The sequence below is a fragment of the Pongo pygmaeus genome, chromosome 20 (assembly GCF_028885625.2).
Source record: "Pongo pygmaeus isolate AG05252 chromosome 20, NHGRI_mPonPyg2-v2.0_pri, whole genome shotgun sequence".
Lineage (NCBI taxonomy): Eukaryota > Metazoa > Chordata > Mammalia > Primates > Hominidae > Pongo > Pongo pygmaeus.
The window spans coordinates 38237605-38264677 of record NC_072393.2 but is presented as its reverse complement, the minus strand read 5'-3'; the positions used below and the strand labels follow the sequence as shown (position 1 = coordinate 38264677).

The 27073-nt window shown below is 49.5% G+C and overlaps 2 protein-coding genes across 2 annotated transcripts in view; one reads left to right on the top strand and one right to left on the bottom strand.

Annotated features, from left to right (window-relative positions):
- Positions 1-6060, bottom strand: part of GPATCH1 (G-patch domain containing 1) — a 49893-nt gene extending 43833 nt beyond the window's left edge. The window contains exon 1 of the mRNA XM_054464683.2: positions 5957-6060. Within this exon, the coding sequence (XP_054320658.1) occupies positions 5957-6029 (73 nt within the window). The 5' untranslated portion in view covers positions 6030-6060. The remainder of the gene's footprint in view (positions 1-5956) is intronic.
- An 18735-nt stretch (positions 6061-24795) lies between these two features.
- The window catches only part of RHPN2 (rhophilin Rho GTPase binding protein 2), a 92342-nt gene continuing 90064 nt past the window's right edge, over positions 24796-27073 (top strand). The window contains exon 1 of the mRNA XM_054464679.2: positions 24796-24929. Coding sequence (XP_054320654.2) covers positions 24861-24929 — 69 coding nt within the window. The 5' untranslated portion in view covers positions 24796-24860. The remainder of the gene's footprint in view (positions 24930-27073) is intronic.

The window sequence follows — 27073 nt, the reverse complement described above, 5'->3', positions numbered from 1 at the left end:
AGTTATTTTCAAAGGTTCACAAGAGGAAGTAGGTTATACAGTGGTTAAGGGTATGAGTTAAGGGGTGAGAGTCACAGTGCTCTGGAATTTCAAGCCAACTCCCTTTACTGGCGCTGGACTTTGGTCAGCCTTGACTCTCTGTGCCTCAATTTACTTATCTGAAAAATAGAAATGGCATTAATGGTAACAGCTATTTCATAGAGTTGTTATGCAAATTAAATGCCTATAAAGTACTTAACAAGAAGAGGGAGACACAAGAAATACTTTATTTTTTCTTTTTTGAGATGCAGTCTCTGTCACCCATGCTGGAGTGCAGTGGCATGATCTTGGCTCACTGCAACTTCTGCCTCCCGGGCTCAAGTGATTCTCCTGCCTCAGCCTCCCAAGTAGCTGGGATTACAGGCGTGAGCGACCGCGCCCAGCCAAGAGCCCAGGCTTAAAGACCTAGAGATCTGAATTCAAATCCCCTTCTACTACTTGTTAAGATTTGTCATCAGCCGGGTACGATGACTCACGCCTGTAATCCCAGCACTTTGAGAGGCTGAGGCGGGTGGATCACCTGAGGTCAGGAGTTTGAGAACAGCCTGGCCAACAGCGTGAAACCCCGTCTCTACTAAGATACAAAAAATTAGCCAGGCATGGTGGCAGGCACCTGTAATCCCAACTACTCGGGAGGCTGAGGCAGATGAATCGCTTGAACCTAGGAGGAGGAGGTTGCAGTGAGCCAAGATCATGCCATTGCACTCTAGCATGGGTAACAGAGTGAGATTCTGTCTCAAAAAAAAAAAAAAAAATTGTCATCTTGAACAAGTTACTTCATCACTCTAAGCCTCAGCCTCCACAACTGTAAAATCAGGGTAATAAAGAAGCCCATCTTTGTAGGGTGGTAATGAGGATTAAATATCATATGTAAACAGCTGAGCACAGTCCCTGGCTATGGGGGGAAATCAGTTAATATCAGCTACAATGTCTTTTCCCTCTAAAGGACTAAATTACAACTTGGGTCCCACAACCCAAGATGTTCACCATTTCATGGAAATGCAGTACATACACTACATTACTATATATGCACTTGGCATCATTCTTGGCTATGGCAGAGCTTCTCAATCTCAGCACATTTTGTGCTGGAGAATTCTTTGTTTCAGGGGAATGTTCTGTGCACTGCAGGATGTTCAGCAGCATTCTGGGCCTATGGCAGCAGCTTATGCCCCACAGGCATGACAACCAAAAAGGTCTCCAGGCATTGCCAACTGTCCCACTGGTCTACGGTAAGAGGGAACAGGTGCTGCCAGTGCTTGGTGCTATTCTTGAAGTGCTTCTGATCTCGAAGGGGAGATAAGATCTGCAGACAACTGAGTACAACCTGTGGCGGCAGATGATGAGGACCAAGCAATGTGGCCAACTAGCTCCCACAGGTCTCCTAAGCAGAAGGCACCACCTCTAACCAGTGACGGAACAACTCCAGAAAGGAGGTGGGTGGCATTTTAGCCAGGCCATGTCCTAATTACTGCTACTAATGACAACTAATTCCTTCCTTTAGTACATATTATCTCATTTATCATACCCTGATAAGGATACTGATTTAAGTAACTTCCCTGAGACTCACTGCTAGTAAGCAGAAAGGTGAAACCAGATCTCAGCTCTGTCTCCAAGCCAGAGATGTCTCCTATACTGTTCCTCCCTCTCATTCCCTGACCAAAAGTTCAACGAGCCCCTGGTTGGCTAATGGTTACATTTTTTTTTAAGGGGTGGGGGAGTCAGGTGCGGTGGCTCACACCTGTAATCCCAGCACTTTGAGAGGCCCAGGTAGGAGTGGTTCGAGTCATTAGAAGCAGTGCTTTGAGAGCAGCCTGGGCAACATAGTGACACAATTTTTAAAATTAGCCGGGCATGGTGGTATGCGCCTGTAGTCCTGGTTACTGGGGGCTGGGGGGTGCTGAGCTGGGAGGATCGCTTGAGCCCAGGAGGCCATAATCATGCCACTGTACTCCCGCCTGGGGGATAAAGCAGGACTCCGTTTCAAAAACAAAAACAAAAAGTTGATGAGGGCCTTGCCATGCAAGCAGCCCTTCTAGAGCCGGGGTGTAGAAAACTGAACAAAACTCTGCTCCTGCTCTCAGGACACTCCGAGCCCAGCAGAGAAGACCTGCACGTACTGGAGCACTTCTGACAATGAGAAGGTCTGCAACATCAGCCACCGTTAGGAATAAGCAGAATTTTGATAGCTGCAGATAGGGACACGACAGAGGCACTGACTCCCACCAGTAAACAGAAGGAGGGATAAAAGGGCAAAGTCGCCGGGCACAGTGGCCCACGCCTGTAATTCCAGCACTTTGGGAGGCCGAGGCGGGCGGATCACCTGAGGTCAGGAGTTCAAGACCAGCCTGGCCAATATCGTGAAACCCCGCCTCTACTAAAAATACAAAAATTAGCCAGGCGTGGTGGCACACGCCTGTAAGCTCAGCTACTCAGGAGGCTGAGGCAGGACAATCGCTTGAACCTGGGAGGCGGCGGTTGCAGTGAGCAAAGATCGCGCCATTGCACTCCAGCCTGGGCAGCAGAGAAAGACTCCATCTCAAAAAAAAAAAAAAGGGCAAGGTCAGGTGTATTGAGAAAGTCCAGTCTAACGGGAGGCTAAGGAATGAGCGGAAGATGGAACCAGAAAGGCGGACAGTGCAGGGGGCCTTGAACATGGTGCTGCAGGGTTTATGGTATGTCCTGGGGCTGAGGGAAGCCACGGTTAGTTTTAAGTGTGAGAGTCACAGCATCAAGGAGGAGAAAATTGGCCCTAAAATTAATCTGGGTATAGAATGAGCTGTAGATAAGAATTCTAGAACCAAGTGGAAGTGTCTAAGGAAAGAATAGGTAAGTATCTGGCCCCCTTCTTTCCAGATTAGAAGGCCTATGTGTCTATAAAGTTCAGCCACTGTCACCAGGCTCCCTGGTTAACTCTTAACTAATAAACCATTCTGTCAGGGCCAGCAACTTTAATTAAAATGGAGTTCTCCTCTACCAATGCCTGTCTAACCTGTCACTAAAACTTCAAAGCAGGGAGTAAAAATAATTATTAGTCTAGTGTGTTATATTGTAAAATACAGACAGAGTGCATTTAAATTTCAAAGTGCTTAGAAAACTGGCTGGGCATGGTGGCTCACGCCTGTAATCCCAGCACTTTGGGAGGCCGAGGCAGGCAGATCACCTGAGGTCAGAAGTTCGAGTCCAGCCTGGCCAACATGGTGAAACCCTGTGTCTACTAAAAATACAAAAATTAGCTGGGCATGGTGGTGGGCACCTATAATCCCAGCTACTCAGGAGGCTGAGGATGGAGAGTCCCTTGAACCTGGGAGGCAGAGGTTGTAGTGAGCCAAGATCACGCCATTGCACACCAGCCTGGGTGACAAAAGCGAAACTCTCAAAAAAAAAGTGCTTAGAAGACAACGAATCAATCCTCAAAAACTTGTATTACTGAGAAGTTGAAGGATGTTTTTAGTCCAGAAAAACAAAGTCTACAAATCCATGTCCTTTCCTTCTACTTCAAAAGCAAGGTTGGGGGCCACGCGCAATGGTTCATGCCTGTAATTCCAGCACTTTGGGAGGTGAAGGCAGATGGATCGCTTGAGCTAAGGAGTTCAAGACGAGCCTGGCCAACATGGCGAAACCCTGTCTCTACTAAAAATACAAAAATTAGCCAGGCGTAGTGGAATGTACCTATAATCCCAGCTACTTGGGAGGCTAAGGCAGGAGAATCACTTGAACCTGGAAGGCGGAGGTTGCAGTGAGCCGAGATCGCGCCACTGCATTCCAGCCTGGACAACAGAGCGAGTCTCTATAACAAAAAAAAAAAAAAAAAAACATGGTTGGGGCCAGGCGTAGAGAGTCACGCCTGTAATTCCAACACTTTAAGAAGCTGAGCTGGGAAGACTACTTGAGGCCAGGAGTTCAAGACCAGCCTGAGCAACACAGAAGGATCCCGTCTCTATTTTTTTTTTTTTTTTGAGACAGAGTCTCACTCTGTCGCCCAGGCTGGAGTGCAGTGGCGCCATCTTAGCTCACTGCAAGCTCTGCCTCCCAGTCTCACGCCATTCTCCCGCCTCAGCCTCCCGAGTAGCTGGGACTACAGGAGCCACCCCCACCACACCCAGCTAATTTTTTTTTGTATTTTTAGTAGAGACGGGGTTTCACCGTATTAGCCAGGATGGTCAGGCTCTTCTGACTTCGTGATCTGCCCGCCTCGGCCTCCCAAAGTGCTGGGATTACAGGTGTGAGCCACCACACCCGGCCTCATCTCTATTTTTAAAATAAAAAATGTTGGGCACTGTGGCTCATGCATGCAATCCAGCACTTTGGGAAGCCAAGGTGAGAGCAGGAGTTTGAAATCAGCATGGTCAACACAGCAAGACCCTGTCTCTACAAAAAAAGAACTTGGGATAGTGAGTGTAGAACAGAGAGGTCTTAAGAAAATGCAACAGCTGACTTCAAACACATAAAAAGCATTCGGAAGACTAGCCTTTCTCAGCCTTTTGTTTCGTTTGTTTGTTTGTTACAGACAGAGTCTCACTACAATGCCCAGGCTGGTCTCGAACTCCTGACCTCAAGCGATCCTCCCATCTCAACCTCCCAGAGTGCTGGGATTACAGGTGTGAACCACTGTGCCTGGCCCCTTTCTCAACCTTTTGTAAGCTGAGGGTAGAAGAAGGGCCAGTATCCAACAGAAGTTTCCACCAGAACTGTTTATATGAAATAAAGGGGGCATAAGTGGAGATATCCCAGAAGTACAATCAACCTGGCAGGATGTGGTCAGGGTGAAAAAAGGGAGGGGACCCCACCAACAGGAGGTCTGCAAATAAATTGTGGCCCAATGATTCCACCATTCTTCCTCTGCCTTCCCCACAGGGCTAGCACAGCCAACAGCCCTTACTGGACACTCAATACATAACTTGCTGAACAAGTCAAGTCATTAAGTGGAACAGACCAGAAACACAGGAGAGAACCTTGATTCATCTTGCCCCTCACCCCCACATTCCACCAGCAAGTATGGTCAGCTCTGCTTTCAAAATATATCTCCACCCAGACCACTACACTCCACCGCCACTGCTAACTGTCCCATCCATGCCACCATCATCTCCTGACCTCTTTTTGTTAATCTCCCTGCTTCACTCTTACCTATCCCCAACCAGCGTATTCTCAACATCAAAGATAGAATAATATTAAAAACTGGCCGAGCACAGTGGCTCACGCCTGTAATCCCAGCACTTTGGGAGGCAGAAGCGAGAGGATCATTTGAAGTCAGTAGTTCAAGACCAGCCTGGGAAACAGAGCAAAACCCTGTCTCTAAAAATCATATATATCCCTCCCTGTGTAATTTCCCATGACCCTAACCCTAACCCTAATCCTGCACTTAGTATAAGATCCAAACTCTTTACCCTACCACGTAAGATCCAGCCCCTGTCAGCCCCTCTGACATTCTTTTCTACCTGTCTCCCCCGCTGTCGTCTGCTGCAACCATACCCGTCCTGCCTGCCCCTCAATTTCCTAAACTGGCTCCCACACTTCAGGGCCTTTGCACTTTATGTTCCTTCTGCCTGAAATGCTTTCCCTTCAGATTTGCTCATGGTTGTTTTCTTCCTCGGTTTCAAGTCTGAGCTCAAACGTCCTCCCTCGGGAAAGACACTGCCTAAGCACCCCCCGCTCTCACACCAGCTATTCCGTCATTTTCTTGTTTCTATCTCGCCGCCCCCTTGTTCGGCCACGCTTGTGTCTCCCGTCCCTGTAAATCTCTCTCTGTCGCTGCAGAAGGTGAGCACCCCGAGAGCGCGGCTAACGCCTCCCTCGCCGCCGTGTTCCCAGCGCTGGGAACGATCTAACAACGGTCCAGCACCGACTTGTGCTTTTGTGGCCCGAATCCTGGGCCCTTGGCCTGTTTTCCACAGGCTCCGCCGGCCCATGCGGCCCGCACCTTCTTCCAGAGGCTCCAGCCCGGTCCCATAGCTGACCAGATCCTCTTCGCTGTCACTGTCTCGCGCCGCCATCCTGCTCTTCCGGGCCCCGCCCCCTCACTACGGCGGCCTTGGCAGGCCAAACGCCTTTCCTCTTTCTCCTCCGCGAACCCCGGTGATGCTGGAAGGTTGGGTCCGCGGGCGGGGGAAGGTCTCCTAGCGGCCAGAGCCTGCGCTCCGGATTCTCAGGCCAGTCCTGTGGGAGGCCGTCCCAGGCAGGAGTTGCCTCGGAGGATTTGGCCGCCACGACTTCCCATCCTAGCCCCGCGATGTGCGGGTGAGGAGGAGACTCCTGGCATAAGCTAGAAGCCACCCAACTGTTCCCTGCGAGGCGACACCGATGCCTGCCCAGCCACCTACCCCCGTCCCTCGCGCCAGCCCCCTGCCCTGGCAGCAGTCACTGCCCAGTCCCGTCCACTACCACTGCCCACCCAGCCACCTCCAGGGAAGTGACTGAGCTCCCAGATTTCATGCTCGCCCTGTGGGGCTTCACTTTATTTTTATTATTATTATTTTTTACTTTTATTTTGGGTTCAGGGGTACATGTGCAGGTTTGTTATATAGATAAATTGCATGTCGCAAGGGGTTTGGGTTACAGATTATTTCCTCCCCAGGTAATAAGCATAGTACCCAATAGGTAGTTTTTCCGATCCTCACCCTCCTCGTAGCTTCCACCCTCAAGTAGGCCCTGGTGTTATTCCCTTTTTTTTTTTTTTTGAGACAGAGTCTTGCTCTGTCGCCCAGGCTGGAGTGCAGTGGCCGCGATCTCAGCTCACTGCAACCTCCGCCTCCCAGATTCAAGTGATTCTCCTGCCTCAGCCTCCTGAGTAGCTGGGATTATAGGCGTCCACCCCACCACGCCCTGCTAAATTTTTGTTTGGTTGGTTGTTGTGGTGGTTTTTTTTTTTTTTTTTTTTAGATAGAGTTTCGCTCTTGTTGCCCAGGCTGGAGTGCAATGGCACGATCTCGGCTCACCTCAACCTCCGCCTCCAGGGTTCAAGCGATTCTCCTGCCTCAGCCTCCCTAGTAGCTGGGATTACAGGCATGCGCCACTATGTCTGGCTAATTTTGTATTTTTTTTTTTTAGTAGAGATGGGGTTTGTCCATGTTGGTCAGGCTGGTCTCGAACTCCTCACCTCAAGCGATCCGTCCACCTCGGCCTCCCAAAGTGCTGGGATTACAGATGTGAGCCACCGCGCCCAGACTTTTTTTTTTTTTTTTTGTATTTTTAGAAGAGACTGGGTTTCACCATGTTGGCCAGGCTGGTCTTGAACTCCTGACCTCAAGTGATCCACCCGCCTCGGCCTCCCAAAGTGCTGGGATTACAGGCGTGAGCCACTGCGCCTGGCCCCTGTCATTCCCTTCTTTATGTCCATGTGTGCTCAATGTTTAGCTCCCACTTATATGTGAGAACATGCAGTATTTGATTTTCTGTTCCTGCATTAGTTTGTTTAGGATAATGGCCTCCAGCTGTGTCTATGTTGCTGCAAAGGACATGGTCTTGTTGTTTCTTTTTTTTTTTTTTTTTTGGAGACGGAGTTTTGCTCTGTCCCCCACCCAGGCACGCCATTCTCCTGCCTCACCCTCCCGAGTAGCTGGGACTACAGGTGCCTGCCACCACGCCCAGCTAATTTTTTGTATTTTTAGTAGAGGCGGGGTTTCACCGTGTTAACCAGGATGGTCTTGATCTCCTGACCTCGTGATCCGCCCATCTCAGCCTCCCAAAGTGCTGGGATTACAGGTGTGAGCCACCGCGCCCGGCCAGTCTTGTTCTTTTTTTATGGCTGTGTAGTGTTCCATGGTGTATGTGGACCATATTTTCTTTATCCAGTCCACCGTTTGTGGGCATATAGGTTGGTTCCATGTCTCTGCTATTGTGAGTAGTGCCTCAGTGAATATATGCATGCATTTGTCTTTATGGTAGAACAACTTATATTCCTTTGGGTATATACCCAGTAATGGGATTGCTGGGTCTAATGGTAGTTCTGTTTTAAGTTCTTCAGGAAATCTCCCAACTGCTTTCCAGTTGTAATTGTAATTTAATTGTAATTTTCTTTTTTTTTTTTTTTTTAGTTTATTTTCTTTTAGACAGAGTCTCACTCTGTTGCCCAAGCTGGAGAGCAATGGTGCGATCTCGTCTCACTGCAACCTCGGTCTCCTGGGTTCCAGCGATTCTCCTGCCTTAGCCTCCTGAGTAGCTGGGACTACAGGCGTGTGCCACCACACCTGGCTAATTTTTGTATTTTTTTAGTAGAGACAGGGTTTCACAATGTTGGCAAGGCTGGTCTCAAACTTCTGACCTCAGGTGATCCACCCACCTCAGCCTCCCAAAGTGCTGGGATTACAGGCATGAGCCACCGTACCTGGCCTTCATTGTAATTTTCAATTACAATAGCTGAAGAAATTTACATTCCCACCAGCAGTGCATAAGCAGTTCTGGGGTTTCACTTTATTCTTGGAGGTGGGGGAAAACACTGTAACCATAATATGTTCATTGCCTATTAGGCACATGAATGCCGAGAGAGAACATGTTGCAGCAGAGAAAGAAGTTTAATCCTAGGGCCACCAAAAGAGGAAATGAGAGGAAACCTCAAATCCACCTCCTCACGGAATTTAGGGCTAGTGTTTTTTTGTTTGTCTGTTTTTTGAGACGGCTCTGTCTTGGTACTGGTTTTGCTGGAATTCAGAGATCTGAAAAACATCTTAAGGGTTCCTTAAACAAAAGCCTTATGATCTAAAGTCAGAGATCCTGTCTATAGGAACAATGGAGATTCAAATTAGTTTTTTTTTTTTTTAACTGGAGTCTCACTCTGTTGCCCAGGCTGGAGTGCAGTGGCAGGATCTCGGCGCACTGCTTCCGCCTCCCGGGTTCAAGCGATTCTCCTGCCTCAGCCTCCCTAGTAGCTGGGATTACAGGCACCCGCCACTGTGCCCAGCTAGTTTTTGTATTTTTAGTAGAGGTGGGGTTTCACCCTGTTGACCAGGCTGGTCTTAAACTCCTGGCATCAAGTGATCCACCCACCTCGGCCTCCCAAATTGCTGGAATTACAGCCATGAGCCACTGCGCCTGGCCCAAATCAATTTTTTTTTTTTGGAGACGGAGTCTCGCTCTTTCACCCATGTTGGAGTGCAGTGGTGCGGTCTTGGCTCACTGCAGCCTCCGCCTCCCGGGTTCAAGCAATTCTCCTGCCTCAGCCTCCCGAGTAGCTAGGACTACAGGCGCCCACCACCACACCCAGCTAATTTTTTTGTATTTTTAGTAGAGACGGGGTTTCACAGTGTTGCCTAGGCTGCTCTCGAACTCGTGACCTCATGATCAGCCTGTCTCGGCCTCCCAAAGTGCCATATCAATTCTTGAACAGTCTTAGGACCCGAATGTCAGAAATCCTACCTGTAATCCCACGTTGAGGGATTGGCATTCCCATTGACATGAGGGTCCTAAGACAGAATTGATTGGCATCCCCACTGCTCCTATAGAGAGGATCTCTGTCTATAGAGACCCTGTCTCTAAGGGAAAAAATATATATATATATGAAGCAATTAGCCACGTTTAGTGACAGTACTTGAGAGGGTGAAACAGGAGGATCACTTAAGCCCAGGAATCGGAGGCCAGCCTGGGCAACATAGCAAGACCCTGTCTCTAACAACAACAACAAAAAGATATGGGATGATTCATTAACAGCAATAGGTAATCAGAAAAACCTATAACCTGTGACAATACTATGAGTATTTTAAACTCCCCATGAGTTATCTGCAACATATGTTGATAAATGAGTTATGGAATTAAATAATTCAAACTTTAAGCTATTGGAACTTTATTGTTGATATTATTATTTTTTAGAGTCAGGGTTGGTGTGCAGTGATGCAATCATAGCTCACTGCAGCCTCAAACTACTGGGCTGAGGCAATCCTCCAGCCTCAACGTCCCTGGTACTGGGATTACAGGCACCAGCCACCACACCCAGCTGCTGTTGGAATTTTAAATCATCCTGAAACTTGAGAGGAATGTGGTTATGCAGCATGAATCACATGGCAAGCAGCTGTACCTTCTGCCCCTTTTACCCTAGAAATAACTAAGACCAAACAGGGCAGAGATAAGACTTCCTCAGACGGGTACACCCCTCACAGAGTAATAAAGCAATCTTCCTTGGAATGTAGCATCCGTCACTGTACAGTCAAGTCACTGTATGGATTATATGTCTCTGCCTATATAAGTGTAACCGTAACTTCTCCACTTTGGAATGCTTTTTTGTGTGTGTTTTTGCTTTCGTTTTTGAGACAATATCTCATTTTGACACCCAGGCTGGAGTGCAGTAGCAGGATCATGGCTCACTGCAGCCTTCCTCTCACCTCAGCCTCCCAAGTAGCTGGGACTACCAGTTGACAACGCTCAACTAATTATTTTATTTTTTATAGAGACCAGGTCTCACTATGTTGCTAAGGCTGGTCTCAAACTCCTGGGCTCAGGTGATCCTCCCAACTCAGCCTCCCACAGTGTTGGGATTATAGGCATGAGCCATTGTGCCTGGGCTCCACTTTGGAATATTGACCCTATACATTTGGAATTGGTGTTTCTGGGTGGCTATCCTCAAGCTTTGGAATGTTTGAGGATAAATATAGTAAACTGTACTTAATCAGGGTGGGTGCAGTGGCGCACGCCTGTAATCCCAGCACTTTGGGAGGCCGAGGCAAGTGGATCATCTGAGATCAGGAGTTTGAGACCAGCCTGGCCAACATGGTGAGACCCTGTCTCTACCAAATGTACAAAAATTGGCCAGGTGTGGTGCCTCATGCCTGTAGTCCCAGCTACTTGGGAGGCTGAGGCATGAGGATCGCTTGAACTCAGGAGGCTGAGGTTACCATGAGCCGAGATTGTGCCACTGCACTCCAGCCTGGGTGACAGAGTGAGACTCTGTCTCAAAAAACAAACAAACAAAAACTATACTTAATCACATTTTCCTGAATCTCATGATTTCAGATTGACAGAGCACAGCCAAGAGTGAGATAAAGTACACAGGATGCTGTCGTTTATGTTAAAAGAAAACATGAATAGCTGAATGTATTGTGGCTATTACAGCATGATGTATGGATACAGTACATCCACAAATATACTCTAATATGCATATTCTATCTCCAGTAAACTCCCCAAAGTAACAGTGGCTGCCACTGATCAAAGGACACCAGGATGGGAGGATACATGTACCCAGCATTATACCATTAGAATTTTTTGTTTTTGCTGGGCGCAGTGGCTCATGCCTGTAATCCCAGCACTTTGGGAGGCCCAGGTGGGTGGATCATTTGAGGTCAGGAGTTCAAGACCAACCTGGCCAAATGGTGAAACCCCAACTCCACCAAAAATACAAAAATTTGGCAGGCGTGGTGGCGTGCGCCTGTAATGCCAGCTACTCTGGAGGCTGAGGTAGGAGAATCACTTGCACTTGGGAGGCAGAGGTTGCAGTGAGCCGAGACCACACCACTGCGCTCCAGCCTGGGCGACAGAGCAAGACTCCGTCTCAAAAAAAAAAAAAAAAAGTCCAGGCACAGTGGCTCATGCCTGTAATCCCAGCACGATCACGAGGTCAGGAGATCAAGATCATCCTGGCTAATATGGCAAAACCCCATCTCTACTAAAAATACAAAAAAGCAAAATTAGCTGGGTATGGTGGTAGGTGCCTGTAGTCCCAGCTACTGGGGAGGCTGAGGCGGGAGAATGGCGTGAACCCAGGAGGAGGAGCTTGCAGTGAGCAGAGATCACGCCACTGCACTCCAGCCTGGGCAACAGAGCCAGACTCAGTCCCAGAAAAAAAAAAAATGAAGAATGTTTTGTTTTTAGCTACATGCATGGTATTCTGTCCAAAACATTTTTGCTAGTGTCTTAGTTTTCATTTTGAAGGTTCTTGTATGTTTTAGCCTCTTTCCTGCCTTGAGAAAGTTAATGTACTAAAGGAAAGGAATCTCCGTGCTTCTTGAAACTCTACAGCACCCCAAGGTCATCATTTGACCATCTACTGTCATTGTGAATGTAAATGTAGATGTTTAAAGTAAAGAAGGTTGGGGCTGGGCATAGTGGCTCATGTCTGTAATCCTGGCACTTTGGGAGGCCAAGGCGGGCAGATCACCTGAGGTCAGGAGTTTGAGACCAGCCTGGCCAACATGGTGAAATTCAGTCTCTACTAAAAATAGAAAAAATATTAGCCAGGTGTGGTGGCACGTGACTATGGTCCCAGGCACTCAGGAGGCTGAGGCATGAGAATCAGTTGAACCTGAGAGATAGAATTTGTAGTGAGTCAAGATTGTGCCACTGCACTCCAGTCTGGGCGACAAAGACTCTGTCTCAAAAAAAAAAAAAAAAAAAGAAAAGAAAATAAAGAAAGTTGGGCGAAGTGGCTCAAGTCCATAATCCCAGCACTTTGGGAGACCATGTCGGGAGGATCACTTGAGCCCAGGACTTCAAGACCAGCCTGGGCAACATGCCAAAACTACCTCTACAAAAAATACAAAGATTAGCCAGGCATAGTGGTGCGTGTCTGTAGTCCCAGCTACTCCAGAGGCTGATATGGGAAAATCGATTGAGCCCCGGAGGCAGAGGTTGCAGTGAGCAGAGTTTGCGCTACTGCACTCCAGCCTGGGTGACAGAATGAGATACTGTCTCAAAGAAAAAGTAAAAGAAGCCGGGTGCAGTGGCTCATGCCTATAACCCCAGCACTCAGGCAGATAACCTGAGGTCAGGAGTTTGAGACCAGCCTGACCAACATGGAGCAACCCTGTCTCTACTAAAAATACAAAATTAGCCGGGCGTGGTGGCACATGCCTGTAATCTCAGCTACTCGGGAGGCTGAGGCAGAAGAATCACTTGAACCCAGGAGGCAGAAGTTGCAGTGAGCCAAGATCATGCCATTGCACTCCAGCCTGGGCAACAAGAGCGAAACTCCGTCTCAAGAAAAAAAAAAAAAAAAGTAAAGAAAAGAAAAAGTAAAAGAAAGTAAAAAAGATTAGGGACAAATTCATATATTCAGACAAAACACCCAAGTCCATGATTTTATTTCTATTTTACTCGTAATTTTCTTACGGCTTGTAGCTTCAAAATAGGCAAAGAACACCCAATAACTTTATTTTATTTTATTTTATTTTATTTTTGAGACTGAGTCTTGTTCTATCGCCCAGTCTGGAGTGGCGGCATCGTGGTTCACTGCAGCCTCTGCTGCCCGGGTTCAAGTGATTCTCCTGCCTCAGCCTCCCGAGTAGCTGAGATTACAGGCGCCACCACGCCTGGCTAATTTTTGTTTTTTCAGTGGAGACAGGGTTTCACCATGTTGTCCAGGCTGGTCTCAAACTCCTGACCTCAAGTGATCTGCCCTCCTCGGCCTCCCATAGTGCTGGGATTACAGGCATGAGCCACCGCACCTGGCCACCACATAGCTTTGCTTTGCTTTTTTCTGAGACAGGGTCTCATTCTGTCACTGGAGTGCAGTGGCAAGATCATGGCTCACTGCAGCCTCAACCTCCCCAGGTTCAGGGGGTCCTCCCATCCCAGCCTCCCAAGTAGCTGGGACTGCAGACGTGCACAACCATGCGTGGCTAATATTTGTATTTTTTGTAAAGAAGCAATTTTGCCATGTTGCCCAGGCTGGTCTCAAGCTCCTGGGTGCCAGTGATCCTCCCACCTCAGCCTCTCAAAGTGCTGGGATTACAAGCATAAACTACCACACCCAGCCCACATACCTTTCCTTTCTTTCTGTTCTATTTATTTATTTTTTAGAGACAGGGTCTCAGTCTGTCACCCAGGCTGGAGTGCAATGCAGCCTCGAACTCCTGGGCTCAAACAATCCTACTGCCCTAGCCTTCTGAATAGCTGGGAATACAGGTATGTGCCACCAAGCCTGGCTAATTTTTCTATTTTTTGTAGAGATGGGGTCTTGCTGTGTTGCCCAGGCTGGTCTTAAACTCCAAGGCTCAAGTGATACTCCTGCCTTGGCCTCCCAAAGCACTGGGATTACAGGTATGAGCCATGGTGCCTGGCCTCTTATTTATGTATTTATATTTATGGCAGGGTATAATCCAATATAGGCTTGCTTTCTTTCTTATTCAGACATGCAAGAAAGTGCAAATCTCAGGACCTTATGAGGAAACTGCAGATAGGAAGATGGGCTGAATCACCTGGGCCCAGTGTCATTCCTTCCTCTGGGTCCATGCATGGGTGCTGGCAGTGTGTTGGTCACTCATAACATGCACAGAAACCCACTCAATGTGCTTTGAAAACAGTTATCACTCTTTTTTGTTTGTTTGTTTTTTGAGACTGAGTCTTGTTCTATTGCACAGGCTATAGTACAGTGGCACGATCTCGGCTCGCTGCAACCTCCACCTCCTGGGTTGAAGTGATTCTCCTGCCTCAGCCTCCCGAGTAGCTGGGATTACAGGCACCTGCCACCACACCTGGCTAGCTTCTTCGCATTTTTAGTAGAGACAGGGTTTCATCATGTTGGTCAGGCTGGTCTTGAACTGACCTCAAATGATCTGCCCTCCTTGGCCTCCCAAAGTGCTGGGATTACAGGTGTGAGCCACTGCACCTGGTCAGTATGACTCATTTTCATCATTGTTTTGCTTTTTTTTTTTTCTAGATGGAGTCTCGCACTGTCACCCAGGCTGGAGTGTAGTGGCGCGATCTTGGCTCACTGCAACCTCCGCCTCCCAGATTCAAGCAATTCTCCTGCCTCAGCCTCCCAAGTAGCTGGGATTACGGGCGTCTGCCACCACACCCAGCTTATTTTTTGTATACTTAGTAGAGACGGCATTTCACCATGTTGGCCAGGCTGGTCTCAAACTCCTGATCTTGTGATTCACCCGCCTCAGCCTCCCAAAGTGCTGGGATTACGGGCATGAGCCACCTCGCCCAGCCCATTATTTTCCTTTTTAAAATATAACATGTATGTTCAGCAGGACATGGGCTAAAATTTAAGAAAATTAAAAAAAAAGTGCATAAATCATGAGCACATGGTTCTATGCATTTTTGTTGTTTATTTTATTTATTTATTTATTTATTTTTTGAGATAGAGCCTTGCTCTGTCACCCAGGCTGGAGTGCAGTGGCGCCATCTCAGCCCACTGCAACCTCCCCACCTCCCAGGTTCAAGTGATTCTCCTGCCTCAGCCTCCCGGGTTGCTGGGACTACAGGCATGTGCCACCATGCCTGGCTAATGTTTTCTATTTTTAGTAGAGATGGGGTTTCACCCTGTTAGCCAGGATGGTCTCCATCTCCTGACCTCGTGATCCACCTGCCTTGGCCTCCCAAAGTGCTGGGATTACAGGCGTAAGCCACCGTGTCCGGCCCTAAAGAGAGGGCTACTCGGGAGGCTGAGGCAGGAGAATCGCTTGAACCTAGGAGGCAGAAGTTGCAGTGAGCCGAGATGGCACCACTGCACTCCAGCCTGGGCGACAGAGCGAGACTCCACCTCAAAAAAAAAAAAAAAAAAAAAAGAGATAGGGTCTTGCACTCTCGCCCAGGCTGTAGTATAGTAGCGCCATTGCAGCTCACTGCAGCTTTGACCTCCTGGCCTCAAGTGATCCTCTCACTCGGCCTCACAAGTAGCTAAGACTACAGGCGGGCACCATCATGTCCAGCTAATTTGTTTATTTATTGTAGAGAAAAGGTCTCTTTATGTTGCCCAGGCTGATCTTCAGCTCCTGAGCTCAAGCCAGTCTCCCGTCTCAGCCTCCTGAGTAGCTGGGATTACAGGCACAAACCACCACACTAGCCTGGTTCTGCGTATTTTCACAAAGTAAACATATCTGTGTAACAAGTAGATCAAGAAATAGAAAATTTCCAGAATCCCAGAAGCAATAATCCCATAATGGGTTAGTTTTGTCTATTTTGTACTTTATATAAAATGGAGGCTGGGCGTGGTGGTGGCTCACGCTTGTAATCCTAACACTTTGGGAGACCGAAGCAGGTGGATCACCTGTGGTCAAGAGTTCAGGACCAGCCTGGCCAACATGGTGAAACCCCATCTCTACTAAAATTACAAAAAATTAGCCAGGCATGGTGGCACGTGCCTGTAATCCCAGCTACTTGGGAGGCTGAGACAGGGGAATCACTTGAACCCGGCGGATGGAGGTTGCAGTGAGCAGAGATCTTGCCACTTCACTCCAGCCTAGGCGAAAAAGCAAAACGCAGTCTCAGAAAAAAAATAAATAAATACAAATAAAATGGAATGATACAGTATTTGTGTCTAGTTTTCTTTGCTCAATAATATTTTTGTGACATTTATCCATGATGTTGCACATAATAGCAATGTGTTAATTTTCATTGTGTGCAATTTTCTATTGTGGGAATATACCACCATTTACACTCATTTGTTCTATAGTGGATTGGCATTTGGGTACTTTCTAGTTAGAGGCTATATATATATATTTTTTTTTTGGTTTTTAGAGATGGGGTCTCACTATGTTGCACAGGCTGGTCTCAACACCTGGGCTCAAACGATCCTCCTACCTCTGCCTCCCTAAGTGCTGGGATTACTGGCATGAGCCACCGCACTTGGCCAGGCTATTTTGAATAGTGCAGCTGTGAACATTCCGATACCTGTTTTATGGTAAATAGATGTATGCATTTCTGTTGTGTATCTACCTAGAGTTGGAATTTCTGGATCATAAGTTGAAGGCATATATTCTTTTTTTTTTTTGAGATGGAGTTACACTTTTGTTGCCTAGGCTGGAGTACAATGGCATGATCTTGGTTCACTGCAATCTCTGCCTCCCGGGTTCAAGTGATTCTCCTGCCTCAGCCTCCCGAGTAGCTGGGCTTACAGGTGTCCACCACCATGCTCAGCTAATTTTTGTATTTTTAGTAGAGACGGAGTTTCACCATGTTGGCCAGGCTGGTCTTAACTCCTGACCTCAAGTGATCCACCCACCTCGGCCACCCAAAGTGTTGGGATTACAGGCATGAGCCACGGCACCTGGCCCGCATATATTCTTTAGTAGCAAATGTCATACAATTTTCCAGTGTGGTTATCCCAATTTACACTCCCATAAGCAATATATGAGATTCCACAGTCTCACCAGTACTTGGTATTGTTTGCCATCCTGTAATTCATTTATTCTTTATTTTTATTTTATTTTTTAATTTTTTTTGAGACAGGGTCTCGCTTTGTTCCCCAGGCTAGAGTGCAGTGGCACCATCTGGGCTCACTGCAGCCTCGACCTCCCAGGTTCAAGCAATCCTCCTGCCTCAGCCTCCCAAGTAGCTGGGACTACAGGCACGTGCCACCACACCTGGCTAATTTTTGTATCATTTGTAAAGATACAGTTTTACCATGTTGCCCAGGCTTGTAATTCATTTATTTTTAATCCACAATCACTTCCTCCCTATATGTCAAAACACTTTTCCTTTTAAGTACTAGAGAATAGTTTAATACAGTATAGTGTATAGCATAGCATCAGACAGCCCTGACTCTGCCACTTAGGAGGCTGGTGACCTCTGAGGCTCAGCTTCCTTCTCTGTAAAAAGGGGATGATAAAGTACCTACCTCATAGGGTGGTGGGAGAACTGAGCTAATGCATGCAGTGTACTTAGGACAGCACCTGGCACGGAATAAGTATGCAGGAAATGACAGCTATGTGTAAGAATTTATTGTAGACTGGGCGCGGTGGCTCACGCCTGCAATCCCAGCATTTTGGGAGGCTGAGACGGGCAGATCACTTGAGATCAGGAGTTCGAGACCAGCCTGATCAATGTAATTTAGCCTGACTAAAAATACAAAAATTAGCCAGGTATGGTGGTACACGCCTAAGATCTCAGCTACTCGGGAGGCTGAGGCAGGAGAATAGCTTGAACTCAGGAGGCAGAGGTTGCAGTGAGCTGAGATCACACCACTGCACTGCACTCCAGCCTGGGGGACAGAGCAAGACTCCATCTCGGAAAAAAAAAATATATATATATATATGTATATATAGGTAGTAAAGTGGAGAAAACTGAGACTGTGAGGGCCAAAAGGGTGTGGCTAAGGGGACTTTGAGCCTGCTGAACTTGATGTGGTCCTCTAGTTGGTGTTCCTCCCTGGCACCAAATGGCTTCAGTTTCTGAGAATTTTAATTTTTTTTTCTTTCTTGTTTTCTTTTTTTTTCTGTTTTTTTGTTTGTTTGTTTGTTTGTTTGTTTTTGAGATGAAGTCTCACTCTGTCGCTCAGGCTGGAGTGCAGTGGCGCCATCTCAGCTCACTGCAACCTCCACCTCCCGGGTTCACGCCATCCTCCTGCCTCAGCATCTCGGGTAGCTGGGACTACAGGCGCATGCCACCACGCCCGGCTAATTTTTTGTATTTTTAGTAGAGACGAGGTTTCACTGTATTAGCCAGGATGGTCTCGATCTCCTGACCTCGTGATCCACCCACCTCAGGCTCCCAAAGTGCCAGGATTACAGATGTGAGCCATCGCACCTGGCCAATTTTTTTTCTTTATAAGACAGGATCTTGCTCTGTAGCCCAGGCTGGAGTACGGTGGTGTAATCTTGGCTCACTGCAGTCTTGAACTCTTGTGCTCAAGAAATCCTCCTGCCTCAACTTCCTGAGTAGCTGGAACTGTAGGCATGTGCTACCACTCCTGGCTTTTTTTTTTTGATGGAATCTCACTCTATTGCCCAGGCTGGAGTGCAGTAGCGTGATCTTGGCTCACTGCAACCTCCATCTCTTGAGTTTAAGCGATTCTCTTGCCTCAGCCTCCTGAGTAGCTGGGATCACAGGTGCCCACCACCACGTCCAGCTAATTTTTTGCATTTTTAGTAGAGACAGAGTTTCACCATGTTGGCCAGGCAGGTCTCGAACTTCTGACTGCAAGTGATCCCTCCGCCTCAGCCTCCCAAAGTGCTGGGATTACAGGTGTGAACCACTGCGCCCGGCCACTCCTGGCTAATTAATTAAATTTTTTTGTAGAGATGGATGTTTCAGTATGTTGCCCATGATGGTCTTGAACTCCTGGGCTCAAGTGATCCTCTTGCCTTGGCCTCCTAATGTGCTGGGATTACAGGTGAGAGCCACTGGGCCTGATAATTTCTAAGAATTATTTTTACAAAAATTGCAAAATGGGCCAAGCACGGTGGCTCACGCATGTAATCCTAGCACTTTGGGAGGCCGAGGCAGGTGGATCACCTGAGATCAGGAGTTCAAGACCAGCCTGGCCAACATGCTGAAACCCCATCTCTACTAAAAATACAAAAAATTAGCGGGGCGTGGTGGTGTGCGCCTGTAATCCCAGCTATTAGGGAGGCTGAGGCAGGAGAATCACTTGAACCTGGGAGGCAGAGGTTGCGGTAAGCTGAGATTATGCCACTGCACTCCAGCCTAGGCAACAGAGGGAGACTGTGTCTCAAAAAAAAAAAAAAAAAAAAAAAAAAAAATCGCAAAGTTGAGTTTACTATTTGCAGTGAATTTTATTCATTCAAGGATTATCTTATAATTTCTGCATTTAATTTGGCAAACTTCATCAGATTCCCCAAGAGAGGATGTTATGTCAGGCTGCCCTCAAAAACCAACGTTCCTTTTGTCAACAAGAAGGTCTTAGGACGTGACACTTGAATTTTACTTGGAGGAACTGGGTCCCTGGAAAGGCAGCCACTTGTTGACCTAAACCAGATGGTAAAATGGGACTTAACAAAACAGTTGTTTGCAGTTGAGATTTTAATCTTTTGCATAGCTCAGAAGTTCCCACCCAGCTCTTTTGTTAGTAGCACAGGGGCTCATGGGTGGTTCTTGTTGCACAGACCACCAATGGAGTTGACAAATAGGAGGTGAGATGCTGCTGTCCTGTTGGGTCAGCACCGGCAGTTCTAATTTCCTGGTCAAAGTGGGATCAGAGATAAAAGAACAGACCTGTGGGTACCAGTGCAATGAGTCATGAGAATGTCTAAAGATGTCTGGTTCTGCGCAGCTGTAGCCCCAAGCACTGACACTCAGATGGCTCACATGGCCAGGAGATGCCCCGCTGGGACTCACACAGAGAGGTTCCCGTTTTCCTCTGAAGATGCTCAGGAGGTAGTCTTTGAGTGGGCTGGTGTGTCTTTAACACCACGCATCCTTTTCTTACTCTTCATCCTTTTTATTTTTTACATTATTTATTTATTTATTTACTTACTTATTTGAGACACAGTCTCTCTCTGTTGCCCAGGCTGGAGTGCAGTGGCGCGATCTGGGCTCACTGCAACCTCTGCCTCCCGGGTTCAAGCGATTCTCCTGCCTCAGCCTCCTGAATAGCTGGGATTACAGGCGCATGCCAGCATGCCCGGCTAATTTTTGTATTTTTAGTAGAGACGGGGTTTCACCATGTTGGTTAGGCTGGTCTCAAACTCCTGACCTCCTGATCCTCCTGCCTCGGCCTCCCAAAGTGCTGGGATTACAGGCGTGAGCTACCATGCCTGGCCTATTTATTTATTTATTTTATTATTATTATTTTCTTGAGATGGAGTTTCGCTCTTGTTGCCCAGGCTGGAGTGCAATGTCGCGATGTTGGCTCACTGCAACCTCCGCCTCCCAGGTTAAAGCAATTCTCCTGTCTCGGCCTCCTGAGTAGCTGGGATCACAGGCGTGTGCCATCAGGCCCAGCTAATGTTTTGTTTTTTTAGTAGAGATGGCATTTCACCATGTTGGTCAGGCTGGTGTCATACCCCTGACTTCAGATGATCCATCTGCCTCGGCCTCTCAAAGTGCTGGGGTTACAGGCGTGAGCCACCATGCCCGGCCTATTTATTTATTTTTAAACAGAGTCTTGGTCTGTTGCTGAGGCTGGAGTGCAGTGGCAACGATCATAGCTCACTGCAGCCTCCACCTCCTGGGCTCAAGGAATCCTCCTGCCTCAGTCTCCTGAGTAACTGAGACTACAGGCATGCGCCACCATGCCTGGCTTAGTTATTTTTATTTATTTATTTATTTATTTATTTGAGACAGGGTCTCACGCCTGTCGCCCAGGCTGGAGTGCAGTGGTGTGATCTCGGCACTCCAGCCTGTGCCTGGTCTCTTCTTCCTTTTTAACAAAAGGAACAACTCAAAAAGGCAATGATATCTGGCTAGATTTAATAATATACTTTGCCCTTCATTGTATTCACTTTTATGTTTCTTGTCTAACAGGGAAAGTATCACTGGTTTTCCCCTTATGGTTGTGATATAGTTGCCTTTTAAAATAAAATTTGGGCCAGGCACAGTGACTCATGCCTGTAATCTCAGCACTTTAGGAGGCCAAGCAGGAGGATCACTTAAGCCCAGGAGTTTGAGACCAGCCTGGGAAATATAGTGAGACCCCATCTCTACAAAAATTTAAAAATTAGCCAAGTTAGTAGTGCACACCTGTTGTCCCAACTACTTGGGAGGCTGAGGCAGGAGAATCCTTCAAGTCCAGGAATTGGAGGCTGCAGTGAGCTATAATCATACCAATGCACGCCAGCCTGGGCAACAGGGCGAGACACTGTCTCAAAAACTGACTAAATACATGTAATTAAATTTGTTTAAATAAAGTAATTTAAAAAAAAGATTATTGGCCAGGCGTGGTGGCTCATGCATGTAATCCCAGCACTTTGGGAGGCTGAGGTGGGAGGATCACTTGAACTCAGGAGTTCCAGACCAGCCTGAGCAACATGGAGAAACCCTCTCTCTACAAAAAATAAAAAAAAATTAGCCAAGTGTGGTGGGGCATGCCTGTGGTTCCAGCTACTTGGGAGGCTGAGGTGGGAGGATCATCTGAGCCCAGGAAGCAGAGGTTGCAGTGAGCCAAGATTGTACCACTGCACTCCAGCCTGGATGACAGAACAAGACCCTGTCTTAAAAAAAAAAAAAAAGATTATCAAGTTAACAGTAGTACAAATGGCATTATATGCGACAAATTGTAAAGGCAATTTGAGCTTTAAGTTGGCAGAAAAAAATGGCAAAAATCCAAAGGCGGTAGGGAACGACCTCAGCCAGCAAGGGGAATGCTGGTGGCCACTTCATTGCTCTGAGCCTTGCTCTTCTCATGTTAAATGAAGGTTATTGCTTTTATTTGCAGAAGGGTCTCAAGAACGAAACATAGTATCTATAAACTCCCTGGCTAGAGTAGAGGCTCTATTATTGATATGTTTATTAGTATTACGAAGGTAAGAGAGTGGGCCACAACTTCCTGATCCTTGAAACAGTAGTAGCTGTTTACAAGTAATAGTGTGACCTGTGAGTGCTGAAATTAGATTGATATTTGCTGCTTCTTCTTTTTTTTTTAATGTACTTTTTTTTCCCCCAGAGGAGTTTTTCTTCAATCCTCAAGGACTTAGCTCCTAAGGGGCTTTGGTGGAGGTCCTGGGGCAGCACCTGCAGGATTAAATCTGGATGGGGGTGTTCTGTCCTTTCAGGCTACGAGCTGAATTCCTGATTACATTTCTGTAACTGACACAACTCACCCAGTAATTGCAATTACCTTTGGACCAACCCAGTAGCTTCACATGCAGTTTGGGAAGCATATAGGCTCGAAGACACTGGCTTCAGAAACGTCCCTGACAGCTGCAACCTCTACTATGTTTCCAATGACTAACTTTTTTTGTTGTTTTGAAACAAGGTCCCACTCTGTCGCCCAGGCTGGAGTGCAGTGGGCAGTCTCAAGGTCTCGGTTTGGCTCACTGCAACCTCCGCCTCCTGAGTTTGAGTGATTTTCCTGCCTCAGCCTCCCCAGTAGCTGAGATTACAGGTGCCCACCACCACGCCTGGCTAATTTTTGTATTTTTAGTAGAGACGGGGTTTCACCATGTTGGCCAGGCTGGTCTCAAACTCCTGACCTCAGGTGATCCACCAGCTTCAGCCTCAGCCTCAGCCTCAGCCCCAGCCTCGGCCTGCCAAAGTGCTGGGATTACAGGCGTGAGCCTCCGCGCCTGGACTTTTTTTTTTTTTGAAAGATATGTTAACGCTGGGCTGGTTTTGCAGCACATTGCATTCTGTTCCACCTGTGACATCTATCGCGACCGCTGAGGGCTGTCCCTTTGCTGGGGGAGAAGTAGTTGTAACAATAAGCAGCGGCCGGGAGGAGCATGGCCCGCGGGCTGGGTATCCCTGCTTAGGTGGCAAGGTCCCGGCTTCACGTGCTGCCAGGCGTCTGCCCACAGAGTCTAGCAGCCAGCAGGAGGTTGATGGGAGACTGATACAAACCCTGTCCCCGTGGGTCACCCTTTCCCTCCTAAACTAAGTTCATCCCTACTTTCCAACACTCACTTTTGTGCTACTACCCTCCATCAGCCCGAGAAAAAAAGAATCCAAGAATAATAAAAAAGCCCCATTTTGCAGCATAGAAAACTGAGGTCTGTAGTGGTGGTTAAGAACCGTGCTCCATGGCCGGGTGCGGTGGCTCACGCCTGTAATCCCAGCACTTTGGGAGGCTGAGGCGGGCGGATCACGAGGTCAGGAGATCGAGATCATCCTGGAAAACACTGTGAAACCCCGTCTCTACTAAAAATACAAAAAAATTAGCCGGGCGTGGTAGCGGGCGCCTGTAGTCCCAGCTGCTCGGGAGGCTGAGGCAGGAGAATGGCATGAACCCGGGGGGCGGAGCTTGCAGTAAGCCGAGATCGCGCCACTGCACTCCAGCCTGGGCAACAGAGCGAGACGAGGGAGGATCACTTAAGGTCGGGAGTTCGAGGCCAGCCTTGATATCATGGTGAGACTCCGCATCTATTTAAAAACAAAACAAAACAAAACAAAAGCCGGGCGCGGTGGCTCACGCATGTAATCCCAGCACTTTGGGAGGCAGGCCGAGGTGGGCGGATCACAAGGTCAGGAGTTCAAGACAAGCCTAGCCAGCAAGGTGAAACTGTCTCTACTGAAGATTAGCTGGGTGTGGTGGTGGACGCCTGTAGTCTCAGCTACTCGGGAGGCTGAGGCAGGAGAATCGCTTGAACCCGGCAGGCGGAGGTTGCAGTGAGCCGAGATCGCGCCATTGCACTCCAGCCTGGGCGACAGGGCGAGACTCCGTCTCAAAAAAAAAAAAAAAAAGCCGGGGGCGTTGGCCCGCTTGATCCTGGGAGGTCGAGGCTGCAAGGAGCCGAGATCGCAACACTGCTCTCCAGCCTGGGCGACAGAGCGAGGTCCCATCTCTTAAAAAAAAGAACTGTGCTCAAGGACATCTGCCGTGTCTGGGGCACAAAACCCCTCCTAGTCCCCTCTCTCAGGGCCGTCCGCGAGCCCAGCGGATCCCACTCGTCTTTGCAGCGGGGACGGGGGATCGGCTGAGTTGATCCCATGCCAACAAGCCCGAGTAGTCCGAGCAAGGCCCTCGGCGGCGCAGTCAACGCTCCCTCGGCCATGGGCTCCCCTCTTGGGAAAAGCTTTTCCAAACCGCCGGGCCCAGGGCCCAGAGCTCCCGCCGCGCCCTCGACGTGGCGTCGAGTCTGGCCCCTTCCCCCGCGGTGCGCGGGCTTCACCCAGGAGGGACGCGCCTGGATCCATACCCTCTTCACTGACTCCCCGGGCTCCAGGGCAGGGCGCAGGTCCACAGCCAGGGCTTCGCTGCGGTCCCTGAGACCCCCGTGCCTTCCCTGCGCTCTCGCGGCACTCGCAAAGTTAAGCCAGCCACGACGCCCAGAGACAACCCCGAGGCGCCGCGCCCAGGGAGCAGGTCTCCGGGTGACGACCGCCGCAAGGGGCGCGGGTTCGGGGCCCGCGACGGGGCGGGGCGCGTCTCCAGGGCTCCAGTGCTCGGCCCCAGGCGGGGCTAGAAGGGCCGCGGGACCCGGCGGGACTGGAGGGGCGGGGAAGGGCGGGGAGAGGGGCGGGGAAGGGCGGGGCCAGGGGCGGGGCCGCATGTCCTCTCCGGCCAGCCTCAGCCGCCGCGCCTCAGTCCGCCCTCCGCCCTCCGCGCCCGCGCCGCTAGCATGACCGACGCGCTGTTGCCCGCGGCCCCCCAGCCGCTGGAGAAAGAGAACGACGGCTACTTTCGGAAGGTGGGCGGCTTCGGGCGGGCGGGGACCTGCGGGCTCCAGACCTCCTTTCCTCCAGGCCCTGCAGGGGCCGTGGGAACGCGCAGTCGGGGTCCACCAGGCCGGGAGGGGGAGGGGGCGCACTGGCCGGCGCTGGCCGGACGGAGGCCGGCGGGGAGGAGGGGGGGCGGCGATGTCCCCGGCGTCCCGGGCAGGTGGCATCCGGGGCTGGGCGGGGAGTAGGGGAGGCGCATGTGGCCGCCCCGCGCAGGTGCGGGCGGAGGACCTGGAGGGGTGCTTGGGTCTCCCCCCTCCCACCCCCCGCCACCCCTCGCTCGCGATCCCTGGTGCCTGGGGAAAGGACCCGTTCCTGGCTGCGCTGGCGCCCTTGGCCTCTGGGCGCGTTGCAGGAGCGCTTGGTGGGAGCGCGGGTGGAGACAGACCATCCCAGGCGGGTTGGCGGTCTCATATTTATTTTAGGCGCTCTGTCGCCCAGGCTAGAGTGCAGTGGCGCGATTATAGCTCACTGCAGCCTCGACTTCCTGGGCTCCAGCGATCCTCCCGCCCCAGCCTCCCGAGTAACTGGGACTGCGGGCGCGCCACCTTGCCACGCTAATTTTTTGTAGAACTGCGGTATCGCTCTGTTGCCCAAGACTGGTCGCGAACTCTTGGGCTCAAGGGATCCTCCCGCCCCGGTCTCCCAAAGTGCTGGGATTACAGGCGTGAGCCACTGCGCCCGGCCGGCGGTCTCTTTTTGCCTCCAAAATGCTTCCAACGTCCGCCTGTGGGACTTTTCAGGGAGCAGGGGAGAGCTGCTGGTGGAAGGGAGCCTCTGGCGTTGCCCCCTCCTCGGCTCCGGGTCGTCCAGGAGGCCGTGAGCACCGCAGGTGAGGCCCACGGTCTTGTGCGTCTCACTGTGTGCCAAAGCGGATTTGTCTTGTTGTCTGGGAGACTTGGCGGGGGCTGGCGGCGGGCGGCGGGCGGCGGGCGGCGGGTGCAGGCCTCGCGGGCTCTTGGCATGTCCAGGAGCTCTTGGGCTCACACTGCGGACTTCTGCCCAGAAGATAACAGTCAGGGAGCTCAGTCCCTCAAAAGCGACCCCAGCCTGCGGAGCAGGGGCCCTGGGATACCCGCAGGCGTCAGGGCCTGGGCTACAAAGATGCTTTGGAGCCCGGAGTCATGGTGATACCTTCCACGCCTTCCTCTCTCTAGGTCCCGAGCAAGTCTAAAAATAGCTTTTGGCCCTTGGCCAGGGATCACTGAGAGGGTGGAGAGATTGTTGTTGATTTTCGTTTTTATAATAGATACGACAGTGCATAATTATAAATAGGGAAGTAAAACTTTCCCATAAACGAATCAATTCTTAATTGTTCAAAGCCTTAGGATCCAGTTCCTAAATGGTCTTGGCATCTTCCTCCTTCTCCCAGGTGACACAGAGAGACTGGGCTTTACTCACTGGTGAGGAGCCCTGAGCAAGACAGTGTGGGGCAGAGTGGGAAAAGTTCTTTTTTGTGAAGTTGCTTTTAGCATTAAAAAAAAAAAAGTAGTTTTGAGGTATATTTAAGTTCAAAGATGTCATCATGGAATTACAGGATTATAACTTCTAATTATGTGTGGCGTTTGGGACAGAGGATCACAGGCCATGGAATTGCAGGAGGAGGCCTGGCCTGGGAATTCCTATGTCTGTCCTCGGGCCCTGGGGCCTGACTGCCACTCCCACAAAATTGCTGTGTGGCCTCCCGCAAGTTGCTGCCTCTTTCTGGGACATTTCCTCCCCAGATTGTTCTCTGAGCAGGTGTAGCTCTGGAACTCCAGCAGCACCTGGGGGAAAATGGCAGTGAGAGGAGCACACCTGTGAGGGGTGGTCCCAAGCCTCCCAGAACACGTTTTCCTGTGGGAGCCCTCCATGTCTGTGAGCCCAGGGGAGAACTTCTTGCTCCGCACTGGGAAAGAGTGGATGGCAAGAGAGCTAGGAAAGGCGCACAGTTGGGTGTTTTTCATTTATTTATTGATGATGATGATGATGATGAAACAGAGTCTCACTCACTCTGTCGCTCAGGCTGGAGTGCAGTGGTGTGATCTCGGCTCACTGCAACCTCTGCCTCCCGGGTTCAAGCAGTTCTCCCTCAGCCTCCCAAGTAGCTGGGATTACAGGCGCCTGCCACCAT